General features: G+C 42.5%; 3 protein-coding genes across 4 annotated transcripts; all 3 read right to left on the bottom strand.

Moving 5' to 3' along the window:
- Nucleotides 1–113: 113 nt before the first annotated feature.
- prodh2 (proline dehydrogenase 2) lies at nucleotides 114–6,637 on the bottom strand. The gene is made up of 11 exons (XM_080747978.1): nucleotides 6,556–6,637; nucleotides 5,184–5,882; nucleotides 4,482–4,672; nucleotides 3,558–3,684; nucleotides 2,896–2,967; nucleotides 2,675–2,755; nucleotides 2,371–2,514; nucleotides 2,006–2,172; nucleotides 1,473–1,583; nucleotides 1,090–1,178; nucleotides 114–739 (listed from the first exon to the last, which is right to left on the bottom strand). Exons 2-11 carry the CDS (start codon nucleotides 5,445–5,447, stop codon nucleotides 558–560), a joined length of 1,428 nt encoding a protein of 475 aa, XP_080604104.1. The 5' UTR covers nucleotides 5,448–5,882; nucleotides 6,556–6,637; the 3' UTR covers nucleotides 114–557.
- Nucleotides 6,638–8,222: 1,585 nt separating this feature from the next.
- Nucleotides 8,223–13,200, bottom strand: tbx6 (T-box transcription factor 6; the record flags this gene model as incomplete). Its single annotated transcript, XM_080747413.1, has 8 exons — nucleotides 8,223–9,567; nucleotides 9,747–10,029; nucleotides 10,212–10,261; nucleotides 10,494–10,564; nucleotides 10,689–10,832; nucleotides 11,047–11,314; nucleotides 12,015–12,225; nucleotides 13,131–13,200. 8 exons carry the CDS (start codon nucleotides 13,198–13,200, stop codon nucleotides 8,223–8,225), a joined length of 2,442 nt encoding a protein of 813 aa, XP_080603539.1.
- A 4,097-nt stretch (nucleotides 13,201–17,297) lies between these two features.
- Nucleotides 17,298–21,753, bottom strand: nif3l1 (NIF3 NGG1 interacting factor 3-like 1). Of its 2 annotated transcripts, none has more exons than XM_080748221.1 (7): nucleotides 21,647–21,751; nucleotides 19,566–20,160; nucleotides 19,150–19,306; nucleotides 18,933–19,056; nucleotides 18,524–18,662; nucleotides 18,075–18,158; nucleotides 17,298–17,898 (listed from the first exon to the last, which is right to left on the bottom strand). In XM_080748221.1, exons 2-7 carry the CDS (start codon nucleotides 20,146–20,148, stop codon nucleotides 17,714–17,716), a joined length of 1,272 nt encoding a protein of 423 aa, XP_080604347.1. In that variant the 5' UTR covers nucleotides 20,149–20,160; nucleotides 21,647–21,751; the 3' UTR covers nucleotides 17,298–17,713. The 2 variants fall into 2 exon arrangements, with proteins under 2 accessions (XP_080604347.1, XP_080604348.1); XM_080748222.1 differs by having other exon boundaries at nucleotides 17,299–17,898; nucleotides 19,566–19,924; nucleotides 21,647–21,753.
- Between the last annotated feature and the right edge of the window lie 2,194 nt (nucleotides 21,754–23,947).

Raw genomic sequence — 23,947 nt, 5'->3', positions numbered from 1 at the left:
TGGATTTTGGCCCATGGTAGACAAAGAGTTTTTTTTTTATCCCCTTTTCACAGTTTCAATGTATGTCATTGACATGATTGGTATAAAAAACAATGACTCATGTTTCTTGATATTCTCATTTTTTTATTTTGTAGATTATATGTAAGATATTTTATATTATAGAATACACTGCTTAAAAAGGTGACAGTCATTTAATCTGGAACATTCTCTGAATGTCTGCACTTCCTGTTTGGACATTCTCTTGACCTTGTGTCATGCAGAGCACTATAATCAGCCTATCCCTCAGACAGACCTGAATCAAGTGTAGTCTTTTGTTTTAAACTGCATGGAAAATCTATACATATATGGGTGGAGTTAAACATGTCTTGGAAGTTCCGCCATGTCAGCAATTGAAAAGCATACCAAGTTGACTTTGAAATACTAACATCACGCTGATGACGATCACACCGTGTATGAACAGATGTGCTTTGACATGGGTATGCTTACAATGTGCATACTCTCCTACAGCACATCCCCAAATGTACTGTACAATATAGTCTCCCTTTTATTTTATCTCCTCAGCTGCCCCCCTTCGGCCCCAGGCGCATCCTCCGCTGCAGCTCCTGTCTTAGCAGGTCCCTCTCCTTGCGGATGCCCTGCAGCACGGTGCGATTCTCCTGGGCCCGACGCACCAGGTAGGGAAGTGTGTTATCCACTGAGCCGTACGGCACTGACTTGTACACTGCATAGCCCTGCTGGGCTGGAGGGGCATAGAGGAGCATGGGAGAAAATACACAAGACATAGGAGTTTGATGATGAGGAAATTACATCAAAAAAGTCATATCGTTGTCGGGTAGAAACCTTATATGGCAAAACCTTCCTTTTTTGTTATTTTAAAAACTAGCACACAACACCTTGCGATGTGAGGCATTGTGTGCTTAATAGTAGATCATCTATTTTCCCTACGTTTGTGTGACACTTTTGTATGATGTATGGTTTTAATTTACAAGGTTTCTGCCTGACAATAGGTGACTTGATGATGAGGAAATGACATAAAAAAAGGCATTTATTTGAATTCATAATCAGAGACGATGGCAGGAGGATTCTTACCCAGTGTGAGCGAGACATGGTCACACATTCCTAGCAGTTGGCCAAAACATACAGAGCCACCATCTTTGTCTACGCCCCACTCTACCATCCTGTAGCTCAAAGAAACATACATTTAGCACCATGAGTATTTGAACTTTATCACATGAATAAAGCTGTATAATGTCATGTATAATGTCAGCATCAAGGTCACTGCTGGTCTTTGATCTAAGAGTGATGGACTTTGGTCCTTTAGTAGCCCATGTTTTATAGTTTCAGATTAGAAAAGTAATACACCTTACTGTCCTGCATAGTTTCTCTCAGGATATACAGTTATTGATAGTGGTCCAATCTAGAACGCCTCCGATTTCATGTCCTGGCTTTAGCGGTGACTGACAGGGTCTAACCGTTTGGCTGCTCGTCTCACTGATTCCTCGTTGTGTGTGGCAACTATGATCCGGTACCGCTGAGGGTTCTGGGAGATGGCCTCCAGCATGACATCCAGGGAGCCGTTGTAACTGAACATACAACAGAGCAAAACACTTGTTTATTTAAAAAATAATAATAATCGGTCCAGAGACAACTCGGTTCCAGTTTACAGAGTCTAGGGTTTAGGAGTTCATGTGTAGCTCTAGAAATGAAACATTTCAAGTTTGATTCCCAGGCAACCTGAATGACCTTTTAAAGTTAATCAATAATTTCTTAGTGTACTGGACAGATTCTTCCCACATCTGCTGCTAGTATGTACTCTCACGTTGAGCAACATTCATTTATTGATCATCATCAGGAATTTGTTTTGCGTTCAGAGAAGTTATCCTAGACTGAGTGAACATCAAGCCTCTTATATGCTTTGTTTGCTGGCGGTGTTGCTCGGAAGAATTCAAAGAGAAAAACGATGCATCTCCATCATGTAGCAAAATATAAACAAGGCTTTACCCACCTGTCGTTGGTGTCCTCCCAGGACTGATGGATGGGATTCGGACGGCCCTCTTTATTAGCCAGTTTGCTCTCTTTATCCATGTAGGCCCCTCTTACCAGCTTGACCCCCAGACAGAAAGACTCACTGACAGACAAATGTAGGGCCTCTAGTAGGAGAGACCTTGACTCCTGAGAGATAGACACAAACAAATCAACTTGCTCTATCCATTTGTGTACAAATCTAGCCTAATTATAGTGTTTAAGATGGGGTATTAGGTTCATAAATCTGCCTTTGGACTGGCATTTATTAGAATCGATTAGGGACACAGAGGAAGCTAAAAACAGACGGGCTGCAACCTCACACAAGAAATACAATATGTCATCTACCTTTAGATAGCACTGGTATGTATTCCAGATCCAAGCACCATCTTGGTTAAACTTCTTCATCATTGCCATGGTGACGAGGGAGAGAGCAGGGTTCATGTAGGTGTACTCTGCATCAACCAGAACTCGGACCTTGTTTACACTGGCCTTAGAACCATGAATGACCATTAAAATGATTATGTGCACTCTACGCAATTAGGACAACATTTTAAGTTGTATAGAAAATAATCACCAATCAAATAAGCACATTCCGGTGTAACGAAATTGCATGTTGATTCAAATTTCCCACAATCCCTCACACCCGTACCTCTGCAATTTTGTTTAGTCTCTGCAGACCGCATAGTAAATGCGTGTTCTCGCTCTCCTCTAAGCCAGGGATGGTGATTACCTGAGCGATGCAGATTTGGGTAAAAGGTCAAGGGTAGTATCTGAACAGCATCATTGTCAGATATACATTACATAAATAGACATCTAAAAGTCAAATTCCTTTATGTAACAATATCATTTATACAGTATATTGTGAATTACCTCTCCGTTCATAGCTTTGACCAGGAGATCCAGGTCATAGGGTTGTTGTGAGAGTAGTGTGGTGAGTTTTACCTTAATGCAGTGACAAACAAATACAAACAGTTCAATCAAAGAAAGCGAACTGGCTCCATGTTTATTTCCATATATGATGATACCATTAATATCTTAAATTGAATTACTTGTTTTCCAGTCACGAGAAATGCACAAAAACTTTATTTCATTCATTTACTAAAATAAATCTCACAATTAGTCTTTTCAAACTCCCTAGGAGCATTTCCCAAGAGCTTTCTAAAATGAGTGCTTTATCCAAATATTTACATATTTCTTCAAGCAGCATGATTAATTATCTTAAAGGTGCACCAACATTATGCATTGGCTGTTTTGATTGAAAATGTAATGCTTTAAAGAGTGGTAATGTTGACCTTGAGTTTTTAAATGAAAATGTCCACGTTTTGCATGTCACTTTGCTCATGAAACACGTCTACACAGTACAATACTCAGTGTTGATTTAAGTCAGAGTGTATGAATGGTCAGGACTACTCTCAGACGTAAATCAACACTGGGGATTTTACAGTGTAGTTTCCCAGCATCTCAAAAATGTTCACTTAAGTAGCATTAAGTGGTAAGCGGTTGTTAAGTGGTTGTAGTGAACAGTGACTCACACACAGCTCTGGGTTGAGGAGAGCGGTGATCTTCAGCTGCATCATGGGGTCTTTGCTCCAGGCATTACTGTGGGACATTCGTACACATTCCAACATGGCCTCCATGTTCTCATCATATCTCTGCTCGCTGGTGGTGAGAGCAAACATTATTAGTTTTGTAGAGATCTTTCAGGCATAAAAAGTACAGAAGACTTAGATCAGTTAATTAAGTCCCTGTGACATCACAAGAAAGCAGTGGTGTAAATAATTACATTAGTTTAAGTACTTTTACTTTACTTGAGTATTTCAGTTTCTTATTTTTCTTTTTTTTTTTTGGGGGGGGGGGGGGGGGCAGTTCACTATCAGAACCGTCACATCTTGACCGTACGTATGGGTAACGCTTGTCTTTTTTGTTGATTGACTCTCACACTCTGACATCACTGTAATGTCAGGGGAACCAAATCCCTTTTATTGCCATATATGGACTGAGTATTTCTGCATTGTGGTATTCCCAAAAAATCTGAACACTTCTTCTATCTATCACTATAAGAAAGTGCTCACAACTGAGTGCTGGTTACATCATGATGATTAACATGACATGACATGGTGTGCCCGGTGGCTCAGCCAGTTAGTGCACGACTATATGTTCCTAGTGAGCATGAGGATCTGGGTTTGAATCCAATCTCCATCTTGTCTTGCACATCTCTCTCTCTCGCTCTCTCTCTCTCTCTGCCCTTTCTTTCCAGTCTCTCTACTATGGCCTGTCTTAAAAAATAAATATTTAAAAAGGAAAAGAAATGTCATGACCAGTATAAAATATTGCCATTACCTCGAATTACACTAGATTACGAGGATTTATCTAATCAGACTGGCCTACTCTGCATTAAAGAACTGAGTGGGCGCAAATTAACAGGAGGATGATTTCACTCATGGTGACGTCATTACCCAGTGCTCTCTCCCAGGTCTTCCTCTATTGGTACGGCCAACATTGGCCTCAGTCCCAGAGAGCTCATCTTCTCCATGGACTGGCCAATCTCACTCTCCGTCTCCCCGGCCACAAACTGGGCATACACTGACGGACGCAGGAAGAAGGAGAAGCCTCTCCTTCCTAGGAGGCTCCGTGCCACGGCCATCAACTAAAGAGTGGAGTGGGGACATAATGGAGAGGGAAAATAAAGGGTGATGCAGGTGAATGAGAGGCAGAGTCAGTGAGGAGGAGTGAGGAGGAGGGGATTCAATGCTTCTGGCACCCTACCTCATTTAAATGTCAGTCTTCACCATAAGATCCCCTTAACCCCTTAAACACTATATTCTTAGTTGACTGGCATCCCCCAGGGCTCTATACTTGGGACCCTCTTTTTTCTTCTCTACACACCAAATCTCTTAAAAATAGCTGAGCTATTTTTGACACATAGAATAGAGATACCAGGGTTGAGGGTTCATGTGTCTAATTTGAAGTGCTTGGGGTAAAATTCTCCCCATACAGTGACACTCTCGTCCAGAGTGAGAGAGTCACAATGAATGTGCAGGTAGGGAGCTCAGCACAGCTGCTCTGCTGGGATCTTGTGTACATGTGCACATGACTCACTAGCCCACCATGTCATTTGTGTTTGTAGCATCTACCATAAGGGTGACAATCAGTCTCACCTTCCCACAGTTGTTAACCAGTACAGGGAAAGAGCAGAGTTGAAAGACCCCCAAGGCACGGAGCAGCTCCCCAAGACTCTTGACCCGGAAGGCACTGGGGTCCTCAAACGTCAAAGCCCCTGGGAGAGAGTCGACCGCACCCTCCTGGGCGAAAGGTGTTGCCGTCCCTTCTCTGTTTGCAGCCAGAATCCTTGGGGCAGCGGTACCCAGCAGCCTCGACGATAGGTAGTAATGCAGCGAGGGTCGAAGGCGAAGGAATAGCATCTTGACAGCTATATGCTATTTAGAAGGCTACAGTTGTATATGTGTTTCTCCCACCCTTAAGTATATTCAACTGTTGATAACACAGAGTGTGTCCAACGTTTTATGTCCTGCCTTCTTATTCAAATATCTTTTTGTTTTACACACTAGTCCATAGCCAGGGATGTGCGCACTCAAAGTATTAACAGACTTTGGGCTGTGCACTGTGTAAACAATATATGCTTAGTTAAACGTTTGGAGAGGGGGCTGCTCAGTAGATCATGGCTGTGTGTAACAATCCGGTCATTTACCTGATTTTGAGGCTTTTTATTCAATGTTACAAGGACATTGCACACACTGTATATACACATTGAGATTAGTTTTTCCCAATCTGTTGGGGTGATCTTGACAAGAGCCCAAGTTGCAAATAAACAAGTGATGATCTTCTCACATGGAAATCTATAATGGAAATGGAATGGTAGTTATAATCTCGTAATTAGAGTTTTCGATATTTGAATATTAAAGGAGTAGTTAACCCCAAAAATGACTTATTTTCTATCAATTACAATGTAATACCCTGTGAAACTCTGAATTCATGGAGATTTTGTAGTTTTTGTCCGAGACTCTGAATTTTATGACCCGGTCATAAAATTATTGGCTTAGGAATGTGACAAAAAAGGAAAAACAGAAAGAAATTACAAAAACAAAACTTGAGGCTCTCCTTTAAATGCCATAGTATTGCATATTGAATCAATGTCACTGACATTGACAATATTATGAAACCGATCTTGACTATTTTTCAGCTACCACAGGACTAACTATTGTTAGTCATAAGCAAATATTCTGTGAATATTAATGTTGTGGAAACATAAATGTGTGATATATGATCATATAGAGAAATGGTACGCACTGTGTGAATATGTGAATGTATTATCACCAAGGTGATGTTTCGAGGGTCTAGCTGGGCATGATCCCGTGTGCAGACATTATTTATCTATTTCTGTTCAGCACCTGGTAAATAATTACCGCTTGGATGTGTGTTCCTTTGTAAAAAAGTTTTTTTTTATATATGATTACACTGTTATTCATGCAACACTACAGCAGTGAAATACTAGTAAAATAATGTTCTTACCTTGTGTCTGAAGCACTTGTGAACGGTAAATTCCACAAGCTATGTGTGGTTGTATCAAATTGGTCATCTTTTGGATGGATATAGCTGCTTAATATGTAACTGGTCCTCATTTTGAGTAAACATCAAATTGACCCTTGGGTTTCACCACACAAGCATGGCCTGAATTTGGGACAAACTTTACACAAGAAAGTACTTATTTTCTATCAATTACAATTACACACCCCACGAATCCTTGAATTCATGGACATTTTTTATTTTGTTTTTGTCACATTCCTAAGCCAATAATTTGATGACCAGCGGGAGTCAAAGAGTCTCAAAATAGTCTCCAACTGAGTCTGCTACTGACCGATGACCCGGTCATGAAATCATTGGCAAAAACTACAAAATCTCCACGAATTCAAGGATTCATGGGGTGTGTAATTGTATTTGATAGAAAATAAGTAGTTTTTTGGGTGAGGTTTGTCAAATGTGCATTTGAAAAGTTGCAAAAAATCATAATTCATTCAAGAATAATATGAATATTTCACAAATATACAGTGCCCAATAGTGCTCATTGATGCACTAACAATATTGTAAACACACACACTATACAACTATACATATAACATTTATTTACATACACAGATTTACTCATGAAGAAAAACAGTGATCCCTTAGCAAATCAGATAGATACAAGACATTTAGCAAGTGTTTGACAAGACTGGGGCTTTTGAGGGGTAGGAGGTGAGAGAAACTCAAACAAGGTATTCAAAAAGAGGAATTATTAACCTCTGAGCTGAACTCCAGGGTCATCAACATCACACAACCTTTGTATACTAGTTCTGTGGACGAGGCAGTATGTCCCCATGGCGCGTTATTTGGAAACGCACATGAGTTCTGGGCAAACCCCGCCCATGGAAGCTTTTGATTGGCTGAACTGGAGATAGGGGGCTCCTTTATGTTCACTTGGACCGCGCGGAGGTGCGACCACCTAAACCTAACCCTAACTATGCCTAACTCTAACCCTAAACCTAACCTCACTGAAACTAACGCTGTGAGTACCGTAACTAACCTAACCTGCCGACGGGCGTGAAAACAAACGGCTCCGCCCTGAACTCATGTGCGATTCCAAATCAGGCCCCCATGGCTGCTTATTCAACTAGCCAGATTGTGGTTAATTCCAAATCAAATGTCGGCGAACAGAATGACCAATTTCCACAAATATTATTTGTAATGATCAAAATGGAGGACAATTGAGTTCCGAAGGCAATATTCATCAAAGTTTTATTTTCACTCTATAACGGACTTTGCAAAGAACAAGCTTAAAAACTATTTACACATCTGGATCAATTGCATTAGTCTTTTTCTTAAGACAACATCAAATTCATTTAAAAACATTTCTTAACTGAGCATACAGCAGGCTACATGAAGCTACAAATGGCTAAAACCTCTAAAAGCGCTATTAAAACAATTCCTTTTATGTTTATAACTGATACTAAATAAACCATCCCTCATTTCCAATTCAAAACAATAAGTCACCAACGACATCCACTTCATCATTTACCTCTCAGCCTAATCTCATTCAATGATTGCCTGAGTTATACTTAGTTGCGCTGTGACACATTGTGACCTTGTAGATCGTCTATTCTTGTTAGTCTTTATTAGACTATCATTGGCTCTTCCCATGCTCATAACACACTTCTTGCATTCATATCGAAGTAGTGACCCTGGGGGTGTGTATGGCCATGCGGGTGTTGCCTGTACAGATGCCTGAGCGGAATGGAGAGGGAGGAGCGTGGGTCCTGGCGCAGACGTAGAGGGTAAGACTGGAAGGGGTGGTAGAGAGCCGGGGGAGCAGCGGAGGAGGGATGACAGGACTGAAGAGAGGGGTCCAGTTGAGGAAGAAGAGTGGGGTGGTGCAGTACCATATCCGGCCGGTAGGGGCCGCCAGGGTTGAACTGAGCGTAGGTGCCCATTTCTGCTGGAGCCACCTGGGGGTAGGCGGAGGGGTTCTGGGGATGTGGGATTGAATGGTTGGGTAGAGAGGAAGGAGGCATATGAGACTGCACAGAGGACTGGAAAGAGGGGAAGGACCCAGGGTGGCCAGTTGAGCAAGACGATGCTTGGTACGAGGGATGTGGAAGGGCAGATGGCGCGTGAGTGAAAGAGGAGTGGGCATAAGGTGGAGCAAGGGCTTGGGTTTGACTGAGATTTGGGAAGGGCATAGTGTGGTGGGTGGAACTGGGGGCCATGTTTTGGAACGAACGATTCTGAACGGACGGAGGCAGAGGGAGGACGGGAAAGGGGGCGGGAGCGCCGTGGTTGGGTAAGGAGGAGTACTGCACCGAGGGAGGGGGTTGCGACATGGCATACATTTGGGTTTGACTGGGAAGGGATTGAGGGGTGTGCACCGGACCAGGCTCAGGGTTTGTGTACGGCATAACTGGGAAGGTGAACACGGAGGAGCTTTGCACGTGAGGTGAATTATCATCCTGGCTGGCAACTGGCTGGTCTTGTAGGCCGGGATGGCTGGGCGGCGTCATGATACCATGGGCAGACATTTGGGCCCCCAGGTCCGGCTGGCAAGCGGAAGGCGGCGCGGCAGGAAAGGAGGTTTCCCCGGGCGTGTGGGGGCTGATCATATCCAGGCTGGACGGAGAGATGGAGTGATAGGCGGAGTCGGAGGAGAGGAGGGGCAGCGGAGAGGAAGCGGTGGAAGAGGGCGGGGTCAGCGTGGGGTAAGTGAAGGTGGTGTGCTGCATCAACGGAGATGTGGTGGTGGAGGACGAGAGGGTCGGGGAGGAGGAGAGAATGGTGGGGTAGTCGGTCAAGGGGACGGGGACATAGCCAGGAGCAGGAGACAGCTGGTTGTCGCCAGACATCTGGGGGACGGAGGTGTCCGAGCAGTCGGGAACAGGGAGGGAAGGATAACATGATGAAGGCTGAGGAAGAGGAGCAGAAGGGAAGGAGGAGGAGCCGAGTGGATCGGCAGGGTAGGTGGAGGAGTAAGGGGGGAGAGCCATGTTGTCAGATCTGCGGAGGAGAAAAGTGACATTTATCAGTTTACTGGCACAACAGCGACACTGTACATTTGACACTGTGCATCTGTTATCACATCAGTTATTCACCTGAATAATAATCAACATTGACGTTTCGGAACATTGACTGATTTCAGCATTATAGGCAGATTAGGCACAAAAGAGAACACCCACCTGTCAATCATAGCACTTGTCACCTCACTTCCTGGTGTGTGCTGCATCCCATTGGCCAAATTGACAGTGATGTCAGGTATCTGGGAGGCCATGAATGCTTGGCCCACCAGATCAAGCTGCTGCTCTGGGACTGGGGTCTCCTGGTAGGGGGGCCCCTCACCTGTGTACCCACAGGAGGGGTCAGGGAGCTGGGGCAGGGAGGCCAGAGCCAGGGCATGGAGGTCTGTGGTGCTGGTGGTGGACTGGGCCAAAACCTCACTGGAGTCACATGGATCACAGCCCTCTGAGAGAGAGAGAGAAAAGGAAAATGAAATAACGATTTGAATTGATGGTGTTGTTGGTACACAGTTAGAGTAGCAATGGAACCTGATGGGTCGATTTTGTTCCATTTGTACACTCAGATATAAATGAACATAGGATTTTACTGTGAATTTGAGAGGTGTAGTTTATTTTTAGCCCACTTACCGATATCTATGACGTCTATAATCTTCCGCTTCTGTCTTGCATTTCTCTGTCTGCAGGGAAAAACAAAGACATTACTGTGTGTTCTGCACAACATTTGTACTGTGTGTGTGTGTGTGTGTGTGTGTGTGTGTGTGTGTGTGTGTGTGTGTGTGTGTGTGTGTGTGTGTGTGTGTGTGTGTGTGTGTGTGTGTGTGTGTGTGTGTGTGTGTGTGTGTGTGTGTGTGTGTGTGTGTGTGTGTGTGTGTGTGTGTGTGTGTGTGTGCGCGCGCGCATGTGCATTACTTTTTGTTGTTCCTGCCATCCTCTCTGAAGCCTTTAGCAAAGGGATTGGCATTGATCTTCAATTCTGTGATCTAAAAGCAAATAGCAACACAAATGAATACAGGCTTTTAAAGAGACTTTAGTTTTAGTGTGATATAAAATGCAAGAAACAATATTATCTTTCCCTCTCCCTCTGAGACTAATATATATACTTACTTTGCCGTTCTGGTAGGCAGTGACAGTGAGAAACTGGGTCTCGGGAAAGACAAATGAATGTTGCCCCCCTCCCCACCTCAGCACGTCCCTGGCCTCGATCACATGGACCCTGGGCTGGTAGCGGTGCAGTGAGTGGAGAATGATCTGCAGAACAGCAAAAATATATATATTTATTATATGCTGTACAGGTGTCATTCTAGATTTAACGTTGGCTATTCAAAAATAGCAGACATACAAGCTCACTGCGAGCATGAACATCTGCTATTTTTGAACTATTTTGTGAAAAATACATTTAGAAGGCCTTTGTAGAATCGGCCTCAGGTCTTAACAGGTTTAAAACGGGTGCCCAGGCACTCACATATCCCTGCATGTCCAGCGTGTTGTTGGTGAGCTTGGCGCGGTGGAAGGAGATGCTGCGGCTCTGCCAGTGAGCCCCGGTGGCAGGGGAGTCCGGGTGGATGAACACCCTGTCGGGCAGCCGTGCCTCGGCACTGCCCACCGCCTGCCAGGCGTCGCCCTGGAAGCGGTAGCGGGAGTTGTCCTGCGGGACGATGTCCAGCAGGAGGATGTAGCGGAGGGCCGGGTTCAGGCCAGACAGTTTGACACTCAGCCCGGGGAACATGCGTCTGGAGAGAGCAGAGGGAGGGGAAGATTAAGAACTCAAGGTTTGTCTTGGTTGACCAGAGTCCCAAGAGGTGACTTTTCTGTTTTCATCTAACTATTAATTTAGCGAATGTCTGTCCACCGTCCGTCCGTCCGTCCGTCCGTCCGTCTGTCTGCATGCTGACATCACTGATACTAAACAAACAGTGTCGCCACCATGGTAACAATGCCCAACTGACATCACTGACTGACATCACTACAAAGCCCAAATTTGGAGATGACATCACAGACTGGCCTGGACACGGAACTCCATATATGGGCATAAAAGAGTGCCAGCCAGACAGACGGGTATTGAACAACTGGACGTCGATGGTGACTATTCTGCCCAACGGGCACCGGTCTGGTAATAATAAGTAATATATAGCTTCGCTGTAAAGTGAAAATAGCCGATCTACAAGATCTACAAGACTGCTAGATCTGTAAAAAGGTTCTGCAAATGTTTCCCCCAGAATGGATACTGGGGTAAAGTGATTAATGAACTCTTGCATCCCTATTTTGTTGGGGTGAAGACTCAGGGAAAATTGCAGATCTACAAGACTGCAACACGTTGCGATCTTGGAATATGTTCAACTGAAAAAAGGACGAGGGACACTTTTCAGTTGAAAATGCTTGTTTTTGGAGAGCGAAAAGTGATTAGTGACAAACTATGTGGCCATAACTCACCTGCCCTTTTTTGTGATGATCATCTCTGTGCCAACCGTGCTGAACTGTTTCCACAGAGATGAGTTCTCCAGCTCCATCTTGACGTTATCCTGGGCCTTGGCAGCTGGCTCACTGGGGACAGGGGGCGGGGCCAGCAGCCTGGGGGGCAGGGCCCTGGCGGCCATGTCACAGGAAGATGGGTACATGGGCATGTGGGGAGGGGCATCACGCTCTGTGGAGTGAGAGAAGTCACCATAATTTAAGCAGAGTTCTTGGATTGAACATTTTGTAATCCATCATGAATTGCATATTGTTAAATCTGTTAGCAGACATTAAAGGAGTAATTCACCCCCAGTTTTCTATTGATTGCTCATGCCATGGAGACTTGAGTTCAAGAATATTTGTATTTATCGCATTCCTAAGACAATAATTTGATTACAATAAATGTACCCCCATTGATTCCCAAATGCATTAGGGTCCCCATCTGGAATCAATGGGGGTGAATGTACTATAATCAAATTTGTGTCTTAGGAATGTGACAAATACAACAAAAATATTATTGAACTCAAGTTTCCATGGCGTGAGTAATAAAATAAAAAGGAAAAAGAAAAATCATTTTGGGGGTGAACTACTCCTTTAAAGGCGTAATAAAACATAGGCCTATCGTGCCTTCTTTTCCGGTTAAGGTTAAAAACCTGGTAGGCTGCACATGGCTGACTTTGTAGTACCCTGTGTTGGAAGCAAACAGCTACAGCTAATAATATTCATAATGGACACAAGCATTGAACAGTAGCAAACCCATGGATCTGTGTACACCTAAATCCAAGATTATTAATTTGGTTAGCTGCACTAATTGCATTATCAACATTTATCATAATTGTTGGTTGTCATACATAAGATATTTTAGAAACTGATACTTATACTATTTCACAAGCAATGATGTTCCTGTCATTTCTAGATGGACTACAACATGGTGAACATCTCTTCTCTTTCGCACATGCACGCACGCACGCACGCGCACACACACACACACACACACACACACACACACACACACACACACACACACACACACACACACACACATACTCTTTCTCTCTCTCTCTCTCTCTCTCTCTCTCTCTCTCTGTCACTCACCTCTGTAGAAACAGTCTCCTATTCTTTGCGGCCCCAAGGCCAAACTGGGGTACATATCCACGCTCAACATTATCCTTTTTCTTTTCTTCCGTCTACTTGCTTTAGTTCACCTCCTCCACAGTAGCGTTTTCGTCCCCTGTATCACGTTTTCTTTTTGATTGTTTCCATGAAAGGTATTTTACAGTTAGGTGTATGTCCTTTCCGTCTGGTTGTAATGCAGTGATTCTTGCCCAGTGCTGCACTGGGATGTTGTCTTGCTATCCCTCTGTTGCTCCTCTCATCAAATGCTTACACTTGGTGGCTTGTGCTGTTATATAGGTGTGTAGGGCTTCACACATAGGGCCAAATGGCTCCATTTTCACACGTTCCTTTATTAGCCTCTTCTACCAACCTACAGTCTTATTACAATGTTCTCTCTCCCTCTTTCTGTAGCCCCCTCTCCCCTGCCTGGAATCAAAATACACGACAAACAAACATAAACAACATCAAGGATATCAAGGTCTTTCTGGGGAAATTATTTAAGTGATGAAAAGTTGACAGTCAACCCCCCCCCCCCCACACACACACACACACACACACACACACACATTCCCAGCCCCAAGCAATTTGTCATTAACGTTGTTTCATGTTTGGACAAGGACATACATCCTCAAAGAATCCTATCAGTTATCTTTATTAATCATTTACTGCTACTGCAGTATCTGTCAGTTTGTGGATTTGCTTATGCTTGCTGATCTTAATAGAAGATGCATTGATTGATTGAATCATTTATTTAGACAAACATGAGTAACATGAGACAACATAATTACATGCAGTGCAGCACAGGCCGGTTAAACATCCTGTCCAAAAAGGAACATCCCAAGACCCTTTAGGGCTTTGTTTATTTTGGAAGTCCTTGGCATTCAATTCATCGCAAAACATTTAATGCAATTATAAAATAAATTATATGTACGGAGTAACAAACTATATTCAATGCCATTATAAAATATAAATAGAATAAATGGGGGGTGGGTATTCACTGGGAGGAGTGATGACTACCTTCGCCTCTGGCCTCCTGAAAGGTGGATTTTGCATGTGACAACCTTATGCTTTTCAACCGAATAATTCAAAGGAACCAGTGCGCTAGAAAACCAGTGTGTATCAGTTTGTATTACCTCACACACACAAATATAATCCTAGATAATGGGGGCTACTGGTAGGCCCCCTGTGGCTATTTGATAGCATGTGTCTTCCTCTCTGGGCTCTGCCTCTCAGCAGGGAACCAGGGCTCGTATGCAGGTGGAAAAGGGAGACAGTTTGGCCTGTGGCTGCAATTTGGTCACTACACAAACATGTAGCTCTAGGAGCTTTGCATTAGAGGACATCAAGTGATTTGATGTTTGTTTGGTTTTTAGTTTAGAGGTGGGACAGGTTTCCCCAAAAAACTTTGAGCGCAAACATTGGTTCTTTCATTTGCAAAAGTGGGATCAAAGCTGATCCCAGGGGTCGGGGTATTTTAACCCCATGAACCCTAGGATCCCTGTTTTGGGGCGAACGTTTTGTGAAAGTAACAGATCTACAAGCTCACAACATGTTAACCAAGGGATTAGGTGTAGACGGAAATGCTACAGAATCTAGTATAGAGCCTTGGGGCACCCCGGTCAGCAAGTATATGTTTTAAGTGGACAAGATATTTGATACACAACAAAAACACCTTTTATAACATTTGAATATCAATGCTATTGCTTTGACCAATGTGTATTGTGTGTGTGGTTTTATATCTCTATAATTTATCAGGATAAACCAACACATCTTACTACTGAAAAATTTTCTTATCTTTATATCAAGTCATCAGATGCAACTTTATAGTCACGTCACAAAATTACAAGTGTAAAAGAGATTTTCTTCCTGTGCCAAGCTCTCAACACTGCGTTCACGGGAAGAGTTAGAATAGGGAAAGTGAAAATAGATGAGAAAACAGAACATGTCAAATAACAGGAAGTCATGTTAGATGTATGTCCAGTAATAAGTTGCATGATTACAAAATGTGCAATGTCTAGGCACGGAGGGCAGAATTGCTTCTTGTGCAGGTGGAAAACATCCAGCATAATATACAAATTGCAGATATAAAATCACAGTTTCATGCACTTGAATGCATAAAGTCAATGGTTAAAGAAATGAAAAGCAGAGCATCTGCTGTAAAATCACACCAAATAGCAGCAGGTATGAAATCACGGTTTCATGTGCATGGTGAATGTGGCATGGTTAAAGAAAACATCTTGGCATCAGAATATAAACAGAATGAGGAAAAATATCCTGTCTGTGACAAACAAGGCCTGAAGAAGCAAATCTACCTGCCATTAGGCATTCCTGACAACTCAGAGACAGCTGGTGCGAGTTCAGATATACGAAAGGAAAGTCCAATGTTGTGGTAGTTGTTGTTTTCCTTCCCCATTTGTAGGTGGTTGGAATGAGGGATGAAAGGCAGCCGGTGGGACAGAGGGGAAGTGGAGGTGTGAACGTCACACCGGTCTTTCCCCAGTAGAGAAGGGAGAGGGAGGAGGGGAGAGGTCATTACCTCGATTACGCTGCAGGGGAGCAGCATGCAGCGGGTGTGATGTCTCTTAATGCTTTTACGGGCTGACAGGTGTGTTGTAGGCACTATGGCTGCCAGACTCCATTATGACTGGTGATTGAGGCCATTTCTCTTGTTATGTTTTTATTTATTTATTGGTAGAACAGGGAGGGGCAGTTATGCTGGCACGGTGTGTGTGTTTTAATGTATTAACACGGGTCCTTTCTTTGACATAATATGCGAATTGCCTGTGTTTACACATGGTTTGATTGCAAAGCTCTAAGGTCGGGTGGCTAAGAACACATCTAGACATTTAATGAATTTATGTATTTTGCACTGAAAGAGGCTATTGAACTTTAGAAAGCCAAGACTCCCTGTCTGGTCTTATTGAATGATTTTATGCTTTGTAGTGGTAGATCAGGTATTTTTTATTATTGCTACACTTACAGTACATCTCTTAAAAGTTTTTGGCCTCAATAACAAATCTCTTGGCTGAAAATAGCTTATCTACAAGCTCAAAATGTGTGCTTTGCAAGCATGTAATCTATTTTCTTACAGTCACCCCAGAATTTCAAGTGTTGCTGTCAGTCTTGTAATTACTAATGCATGACAGTTTCCGGTTTTAAAGATAAGTAGTGATGAGTGATATTATTTTTGTGTGAAAACAAAACTTTTTTTTAATTTTTTTAAGGTTAAAGCACTGTTCTATTTGCTATAGGGTGTTTGCTCAGTAACAGCGTCTCTTTAATAAACAGAAAATACATTTTCAGCTAGATTGCAAATGTTCATCCAATCAGGAGTGTACCCATTTATCAGCTTACATTTTATAGTTACAGTTCCAATTTTGACTACTCATTTCTTTGTGTCATCCATAGAGTTCACTTCCAATTTCCTGTATCCTGTGTAAGATCTCTCTCCTGATTGGATAAAATTGGTATCCCAACCTGAAAAAGCCTTTTCTGATTACCGAAGAGCTGGAGAGACAAGGAGACTCCTGTTACAGAACAAACACTCTACAGCAATATCAGAACATAGGGATATTTCACACTTAAACTATATCACTCAATATCTTTAAGTCATGTCATTAAAGCATGGTCTGTATATTTCAGAATCCATACAGTATATCATTTGCATCTTCAATTTATCTTCATTTCTCAGTCTGTTTGAAACGGCTCCTGCACAATATTGGGTCTTTTTTTATATCAAAGAATCAAAACCTTTATTTGTTAAGCTTATAAGTATGTGTGTGAAATGTTGATCTGACAACAGGTCAACTGTGCTAACATTAATAAAACACAAGGTAATAAAATGTATACTATAAGGTACAATACAAGTAAAAGCTTTGCAGTATTAATGAAGTGTTAACAGTTAAGAGTGTGACCCTGCAAACTGAACAAATTCCAATCAAGGAGAATGGCTGTGGAAGTGTTAAGAGACAGGTTAAGTGTCCCATTATTTTTAATCATTTATACGTTGCATCAAACTACACACCGAGTCTAAGGCTGAGGGCACACTTGACTTAATGTGACCAGATATCAGGATTAAAAAAACATACTAAGTGTTAGCCATGAATAAATCCCCAGCATACATGAACCGCATGTTTAGGGTTGCAGATTACATGCTTTGGCCTTAAGCCATCGTTGTGCATTTGTGGGTGCAGGGATGCTGTATGTTTTCTTGTCTAAAATACCAGAAATCCATTTTCTTGGTGCATTTCAATGTTTTGTTTTTATTAAGGACTTAGGAGTAGTACATTGTATAATAAGGAAGCATTTTACATCAAAATATGTACTAGGATTTGAAACACTGTCCTTGTCCCATAAATACTATTACTGATACTGTTGCATAACAGCAAAGCCCTGCATCAAACCATCAATGATATGGGTGTCTATCACCATATAAGAGATAATGTCAATCAACCTTTCTAAGAAAAGTGATTGCAGCCTTGGCAGTTGCCACAGACACTAATCTGGGGCCAGCTTCACGTCCCAAAATATTTAACTGGCAAAACGTCATCTTGGAGCCCCAGTCACACCACCTGCAGTGGGTCTCTGTCCGTTTGTGACACAGCCACGGTCACAAAGTCGGGCAGGCGAACTGCAAGCCTCTCCCGGAACACAGCCAGGAATCCCCGCTCGCTGTTGCTATGGTCACTGAGGATGACGCTGGTTCCTTTAGCAACGGCATCCAGCACTTCGTGGTGGGACATCTCACCTGACAGAAAGACATGCTGTTAGGGGTTCGTGCCACTGATGCCTGTGTAGTGTGTAGTCTATGCAGCAGAATGCATGCAGTACTGCGGTTACTGCTGCATTTGTATCAAGATTACGATTTGTCATTGAACTTCCAATGTTAATAAAATAATGTGGGCAGAGCTGACTATTGCCTACCTGTGATGTAGAGGTCTGCTCTGACACCATTTAGCACTGATGCCCCTGACCCAGCGCACACGGCCGCGGTTGACACAGTGGACTCTGTAGAATGTAAACAGAATGTTCACAGACACACAAACACATTCACATGACCCTGGTAACCCACACTGTAAAATCCTGGTGTTAAATCAACTCTGAGTATACAAATGGAACGAAATGGACCAGTAAGGATTCATTTGGTTCCATTTCCAGGGTTACAAATGGATAAATTAGCTGATTTTACTGTGTACTGCCCATTTACAAACACAAATGTGTAGAAACAGTTTAGCTCAAGATCATCAGATCAACTGTCAAAACAATTGACGTTTTTGGAGATTTTCATAATCAATGTGATGTTTCTAAGACATATCCCATTTCAACCAGTCTCCATAATGTGCAAGTATGTTTTAACACTATGTCTTCCTTACCTAGTGTCTGCCTTACACCGAGAGCCAGGCGGAGATGTTTCATCCCCAAATGGGACTTCATTTTCTCAATGGCCGTTGCCACAGTTACTGGCTGGTCCAAAATGCTGAGTCGTCCTTGTCCATGGCCTGGCAGAGGAGGCTGCAGGACGTGACATACATGAGGATCCACACAGACAATGGTGAAATGCTTGAAATACAATCTAAACATTCCATGTCTGGGAGGAAACCTGCTCCTAGCTCCATTTGGCAGCAGTCGTGTAAAAGCATCTCACCCCTATGTGGCAGGTTTGTATGGTCCTTAAGGGGTCTGACATTTCATGATCATCAGGCTGATAAAAATCCACAGTGTTATTTAAAAGGCCTGGAAAGAATGATCCCAAAAAGTGGATGCGAGTTTGTTTTTGATTACCTTCTGTATTTGTAGAATGCTGAGCGACTGGCTGGGGCCATTGTGTCGTAGCAGGGTCTGTACACTGGGAGTCAATGCTGAGTCACTGCATGTAGCACTGACATGGACACTGCTGCTGTCTGAACTAGGGTTGCATGGAAGACATGAGATACTATTCACCAACACCAAAAAAATAAAATAACCAAAACCTGATGAAGTTTGAAGTGCAAACACACACCTTGTTACTGAATGCTGTATCAGGGTTCCGCTGTCAACAGCCTTTAGTTCTTCAGTGATAGTATTCAGTTCCACTGCACTCCTGAGAGTGAATTCCAGCTTGTGACTCTGTGGGGCACTAGAAAAGGCTTGACTCAGCACTGACACCTGGCCACTACCTGAGAGAGAAAGAAACAGAGAGAGAGAAACAATGAGAAAGAGAGACACCAGCGATGGAAACATAGATACAGAGGATCAGATGGAAGGCACTTGTACAAACTACTTGAGCCAGTGTCAGGTGTCAAAGGTGATTAGTCTGTACTAGCTTCATTAAATATGCAGATATTGTTGGCATGCATGACACATTACTAGCTTCATTAAATATGCAGATATTGTTGGCATGCGTGACACATTTTCCACTTCAAGGTGACCTCTTACCGAGTCCCCCGACAAGCCAATCATTCACCCCCCCTTTAACGCTGTCCCACGAAGTGTGAGGGGAGAAGATCGCCATGCCTGCCTCCACGGCACGGACGGCCAATCGCTGCTTCCAGTCTTTCTGAACCAACCGCTTGATTGACCGGAACAACGGCGGGTGATATGAGATGATGAGGTTGCAGCCCATGGTCTCTGCCTCCTCCATGACAGACTCTGTGAGATCATTGGTCAGCAGGATGGTTTTAATAGGGCGAGCTTTGCTCGGCTCCACCAACAGGCCGACATTGTCCCACGACTCGGCCAGTGACAGAGGAGCAAGCTGCTCGAGCACCTGAAGAACTTCCTTTAGGTCCATTGGGCTGGTAGGATGAGCAGAATGAGAGAGGGAGCGAGTGAGAGAAGCGAGGTGAAAAGAAGCCCGGAGAGCAATAGAAATATGTTGACTCCTGGTTCTGAAGCAGTAGTGAGTGGGAGTTAGAGAAGTAGCCGAGAGAGAACCAGATGCCAAATTCCTTCTGTTACAAACTCTTCTAGGAATCAATGACAACAATCTCCAGGAGATATTTGTACATCCAGTCAACATTTGTGCAAAAACCTGCGCACACAAAAGCAAACAAACATTTCAGAATGAGTTAAGAGATAACAGTTGAGTTATGTAGCCTAAAGGATGGGAGAGTACTCATGGGGAGTTCACTTAAGTTAACAAGACCTCAGATGCTATTAGCTAGTGAAAATGACAAGCACACTCATTACTAATGAGTGTGGTTGACACTCAACTCCTTGATAATTGCTCTCAATTACTCTAGTCTGAAATGGTATCACTGACCTCGAAAACCATAACAACAAACCACCTCATCCACACACTCATCAACATTTCTCCAACATCATCACTAGGTGATGTATAGGTATATATATTTTCTTTACAAGTAGTTTAATAATGTGTTTTACTGTGTGCTAGCTTAAAGGAGTAGTTCACCATTTTTCAACCTGTCTTCATATAATAGGTCCTCACTAATGTTCATGATAAAATATCAAAATAAAATTCTACTCAGTCCAAGTCTCCTAGGAGAGCTGTGGGAAGTTCAGAATCCATCGTCTTGTGACATCATTTTCCACAAAAAAAATGTAATCAATATTTTTGAAAAAAATATTTAGATTTTTATTATCGCGAGAACAATGGCTTCCACTTTAAAATTGCAAGGGGCTGTTAAGTATGACATCATTTTGTAGGCAGAGGAGAATTTCTGCCCCCAGTTTCCGTGAATCTTTTTACTATTTACACATTTTTCTTCTCTTTGTTGTTGAAAGGAAAGTGTTAGAATTATACTTTAGTCGTTATTTTTGTCTCGGATCTGTTGAAAATAGCGAGGGACAGAAAATGCTCTGGGGGCAGATTCTCCTCTGCCTACAAAATGATGTCACGGCTTAAAAGCCCCATAAGCTGGATTGGCAATCGATGATGTCACAAGACGATGGGTTTCTGACCTGCCCACAGCCCTCCTCTGAGGGAAAAAAAAAAAAAAAAGAAAATAAATATATATTTTTGAGTGAGGACCAATTATATGAACTTAGGTTGAAAAGTGGTGGAGTACCCCTTTAAGTATTTTAGAATGATTTATGTAACCTCTATGGACTTCTTGTACTTATAAGTACAATTTTGAGGAATTTGTACTTTACTTTGTCAGCAAGTACAATTTTCGAAAGATGTGCATACGTTTGATACATTCTGCATAATGAGTACTTTTACTTTAGATACTTAAAGTATATTTAGATACCAATACTTTTATACCTTATATACACAAGTAACATTTTAATTCCGGACGCTTACTTGTAACATTGCAGTTTCAATATTTCAACATTGCAGTATTGATACATTTACTCAAGTAAAACGTGAGTAGGCTACTTGTTCCACCACTGCGTAACGACGATCCTGTCAGCTGCTGTGCTGTCAATGTAACAGGCTGGCTGACTGTAGTGTGCAGAGCTACATGCTGCTAACACTATATGCATGCACCAAAACAACACTGTTTCTGACTGTTACACAACAACATCATAGAGTTGTTATTATTATGTTACCATACCTTTTACTTTCTAGGACTTAACGTTATAAAAACAAACGTCTCGGTCAGTCGGTGTGTAAATCAAGCAGTGCACGTTGTGCAGGGGACCACCACCATTCAACTCTGACGACAGGAGAACACTGGGACACACTTCCGTGTTCCGATCAAAGCATATAAAAAGAAGGTTCGGCCATCTATGTCATTTTCGTCGGCTGGGAGCTATGGCTAAAAGCATGACGCGTGAGCTTGCAGTTCGGCTATTTTCAATGTATACAGTTATTACAGTATGATAAATATTGGACTGTTATTTAAAAGCTATGACTAGGACCCGCCTATATGGTACAGCTACAGTGGTATCTGGGTTTTAACCCTGACAAATATGCCTTAATACATTTATTGTCCTCTATAACTACAATGTAAAATTAAAAACACCTTAATTATTTTATTTCTTCTAGAAATAGCTAATCTTTCATGTGATTTATCCCTTATGGCATGCATGTGCAAAAAACACATTTGAAATATTGATTTGATGCTCATTGCTCATATTAAACATAGGAAGTATTAAGTTTGTTTTTATTTGCACATGCATGCCATATATTCCATAGGGATAGATCACACATGACATTTATGACATCATAAATTTGCGACAGGTATTTCCCCTAGTGAGTTAAAGATTAGATATTTCTAGAATAGTATGATCATGAGTATGATGGTAGCGCCCCCCCCCCCCCCACACACACACGCACACTTTTTCCCATTTCATTCCACCTTTTTTATTGATTTTATTCCTTAGCCTTTAGCGTGTTTTTCCCCTAATAAAGTTGTTTTTATCCCCCCATATAAAGCGTATTTCAGAATTTAGAGTAAATTCTATATATTGTATTATTATAAAGGTGTCTCGGTTGACACACAGAAACCAGAGATTTCAAGGGGCTTATCTTCTAATTTAAAATAAATAAATCACACCCAGTGTGAAGTGAGTGGTGCTATTTATGAGTTAATTGTGGGCTCGCTTTAGCAAGCACACTAATAGTTGTCCCGCAAAGCTTGGCCAATGTGACCCTGGCCATATAAAACAGACGTGGGACAAACAGACAAAGCCAGATGTAGGAGCGGTTAGCACCGCTCAGAAATGTAATTCAATTCACCTAGGTAAAACTGAATGTATCCTACATCTTGCCAAGGGTTGCCCCGCTGATCAATATTAAATCCCGAAAGACACTAGGAGGTGCTCTTATTGGGCCCCTCATTGATTACGGAGTCCTTGTCTGGTATCGCGACGCCCCAGCTGCCTTAAAGTTAAAGCTCCAAACAGCCCAAAACAAACTAATTAGGGTTGTGCTTGGTCTCCCTCCTCAGACCCACCTTACCGATCATCACCACGAAAGCGTGGGGTGGCTCAAAGTAGCTGACAGAGTACAGCATCTTGCAATGGGCCTGGTGTACAAGATACACTACACCTCCAAGATACCCATGTACCTGACAAACTACTTCTTAAAGGTCAAGGATGTTCACGATCACAACACCAGAGGCAGCTCCACTAATCATCGTAGATTTAACACTAAACAAGGCTCTAACTCGTTCTCCTGCTATACCATCAACATGTGGAACGCCCTTCCACAAGCCTTAAAGGAGAGCAAATCCCTAACCTCCTTCAAAATTGGTATGAAAAGTCACCTTCAGACATCTGCTACCCGTGAATTGTAAATAGACTAAGCCCCCATGCCCCCCCCCCCCTTTCTTTTTTCTGCCTTTGTATTTGATGTTATGCTTTTGAAACTGATATTATCCTAGATAAAGTACTATGTTCTATCCGTCTGTCTTTCAATGTTATATGAGATACTTAAAGTGTGGTTCCTGTGGAAATAAGCCTCGGCTTTCTAGGATCTCCTTTTAGTTGACCTTGTACCAGTGATTTGTACTGTAATGAAACTGTACTTTTTTCTATTGCAAACTTCTAATAAATTCTTCAATCAATCAATCAATCAATCAATCAGTTACCTTAGTTCGTTTGGGAATTGGAGTTGGAATGTGCTTGAGTGTTGTAGTCCACTGAAGGTCAAAGGTCTTGAGGGTAGATTTTATTCTAGAAGAGTGTGTTGGTTTAATCCCTATATACTGTACTGTTATATCTTCTGCTGAGCTGGTCCGGTCATCCAGGTGATGTCACCTTATATGGATTACTTGATGTCAGTCAGCTCCATTTATGGAGATATTGAGATCCAGGTGATGTAGAGTCGATGATGTCAGTGTTGGTCAGCTCAGTGAATATCCTGCAGGGTGACTAGAGTCGATGATGTCAGTCGTAGTACCAACTTGGAA

Source organism: Nannobrachium achirus, assembly GCF_963921795.1.
Source record: "Nannobrachium achirus genome assembly, chromosome: 18".
Taxonomy (NCBI): Eukaryota; Metazoa; Chordata; class Actinopteri; order Myctophiformes; family Myctophidae; genus Nannobrachium; species Nannobrachium achirus.
This window is presented reverse-complemented; position numbering and strand designations above follow the sequence as displayed.

What these genes read in the sequence shown, in the direction of transcription:
- prodh2 (XM_080747978.1), bottom strand. Translation starts at nt 5,447, where the DNA reads ATGCTATTCCTTCGCCTTCGACCCTCGCTGCATTACTACCTATCGTCG. An exon ending in TGGTTAACAACTGTGGGAAG is followed by an intron (nt 4,673 to 5,183) that starts GTGAGACTGATT and finishes TCCACTCTTTAG; the next exon opens with TTGATGGCCGTGGCACGGAG. An exon ending in GTGAGACGAGCAGCCAAACG is followed by an intron (nt 1,179 to 1,472) that starts GTTAGACCCTGT and finishes TTTGAGCTACAG; the next exon opens with GATGGTAGAGTGGGGCGTAG.
- nif3l1 (XM_080748221.1), bottom strand. Translation starts at nt 20,148, where the DNA reads ATGTTGACTGGATGTACAAATATCTCCTGGAGATTGTTGTCATTGATT. An exon ending in ATACAGCATTCAGTAACAAG is followed by an intron (nt 19,057 to 19,149) that starts GTGTGTGTTTGC and finishes ATGCAACCCTAG; the next exon opens with TTCAGACAGCAGCAGTGTCC. An exon ending in AGCAGACCTCTACATCACAG is followed by an intron (nt 17,899 to 18,074) that starts GTAGGCAATAGT and finishes TCTTTCTGTCAG; the next exon opens with GTGAGATGTCCCACCACGAA.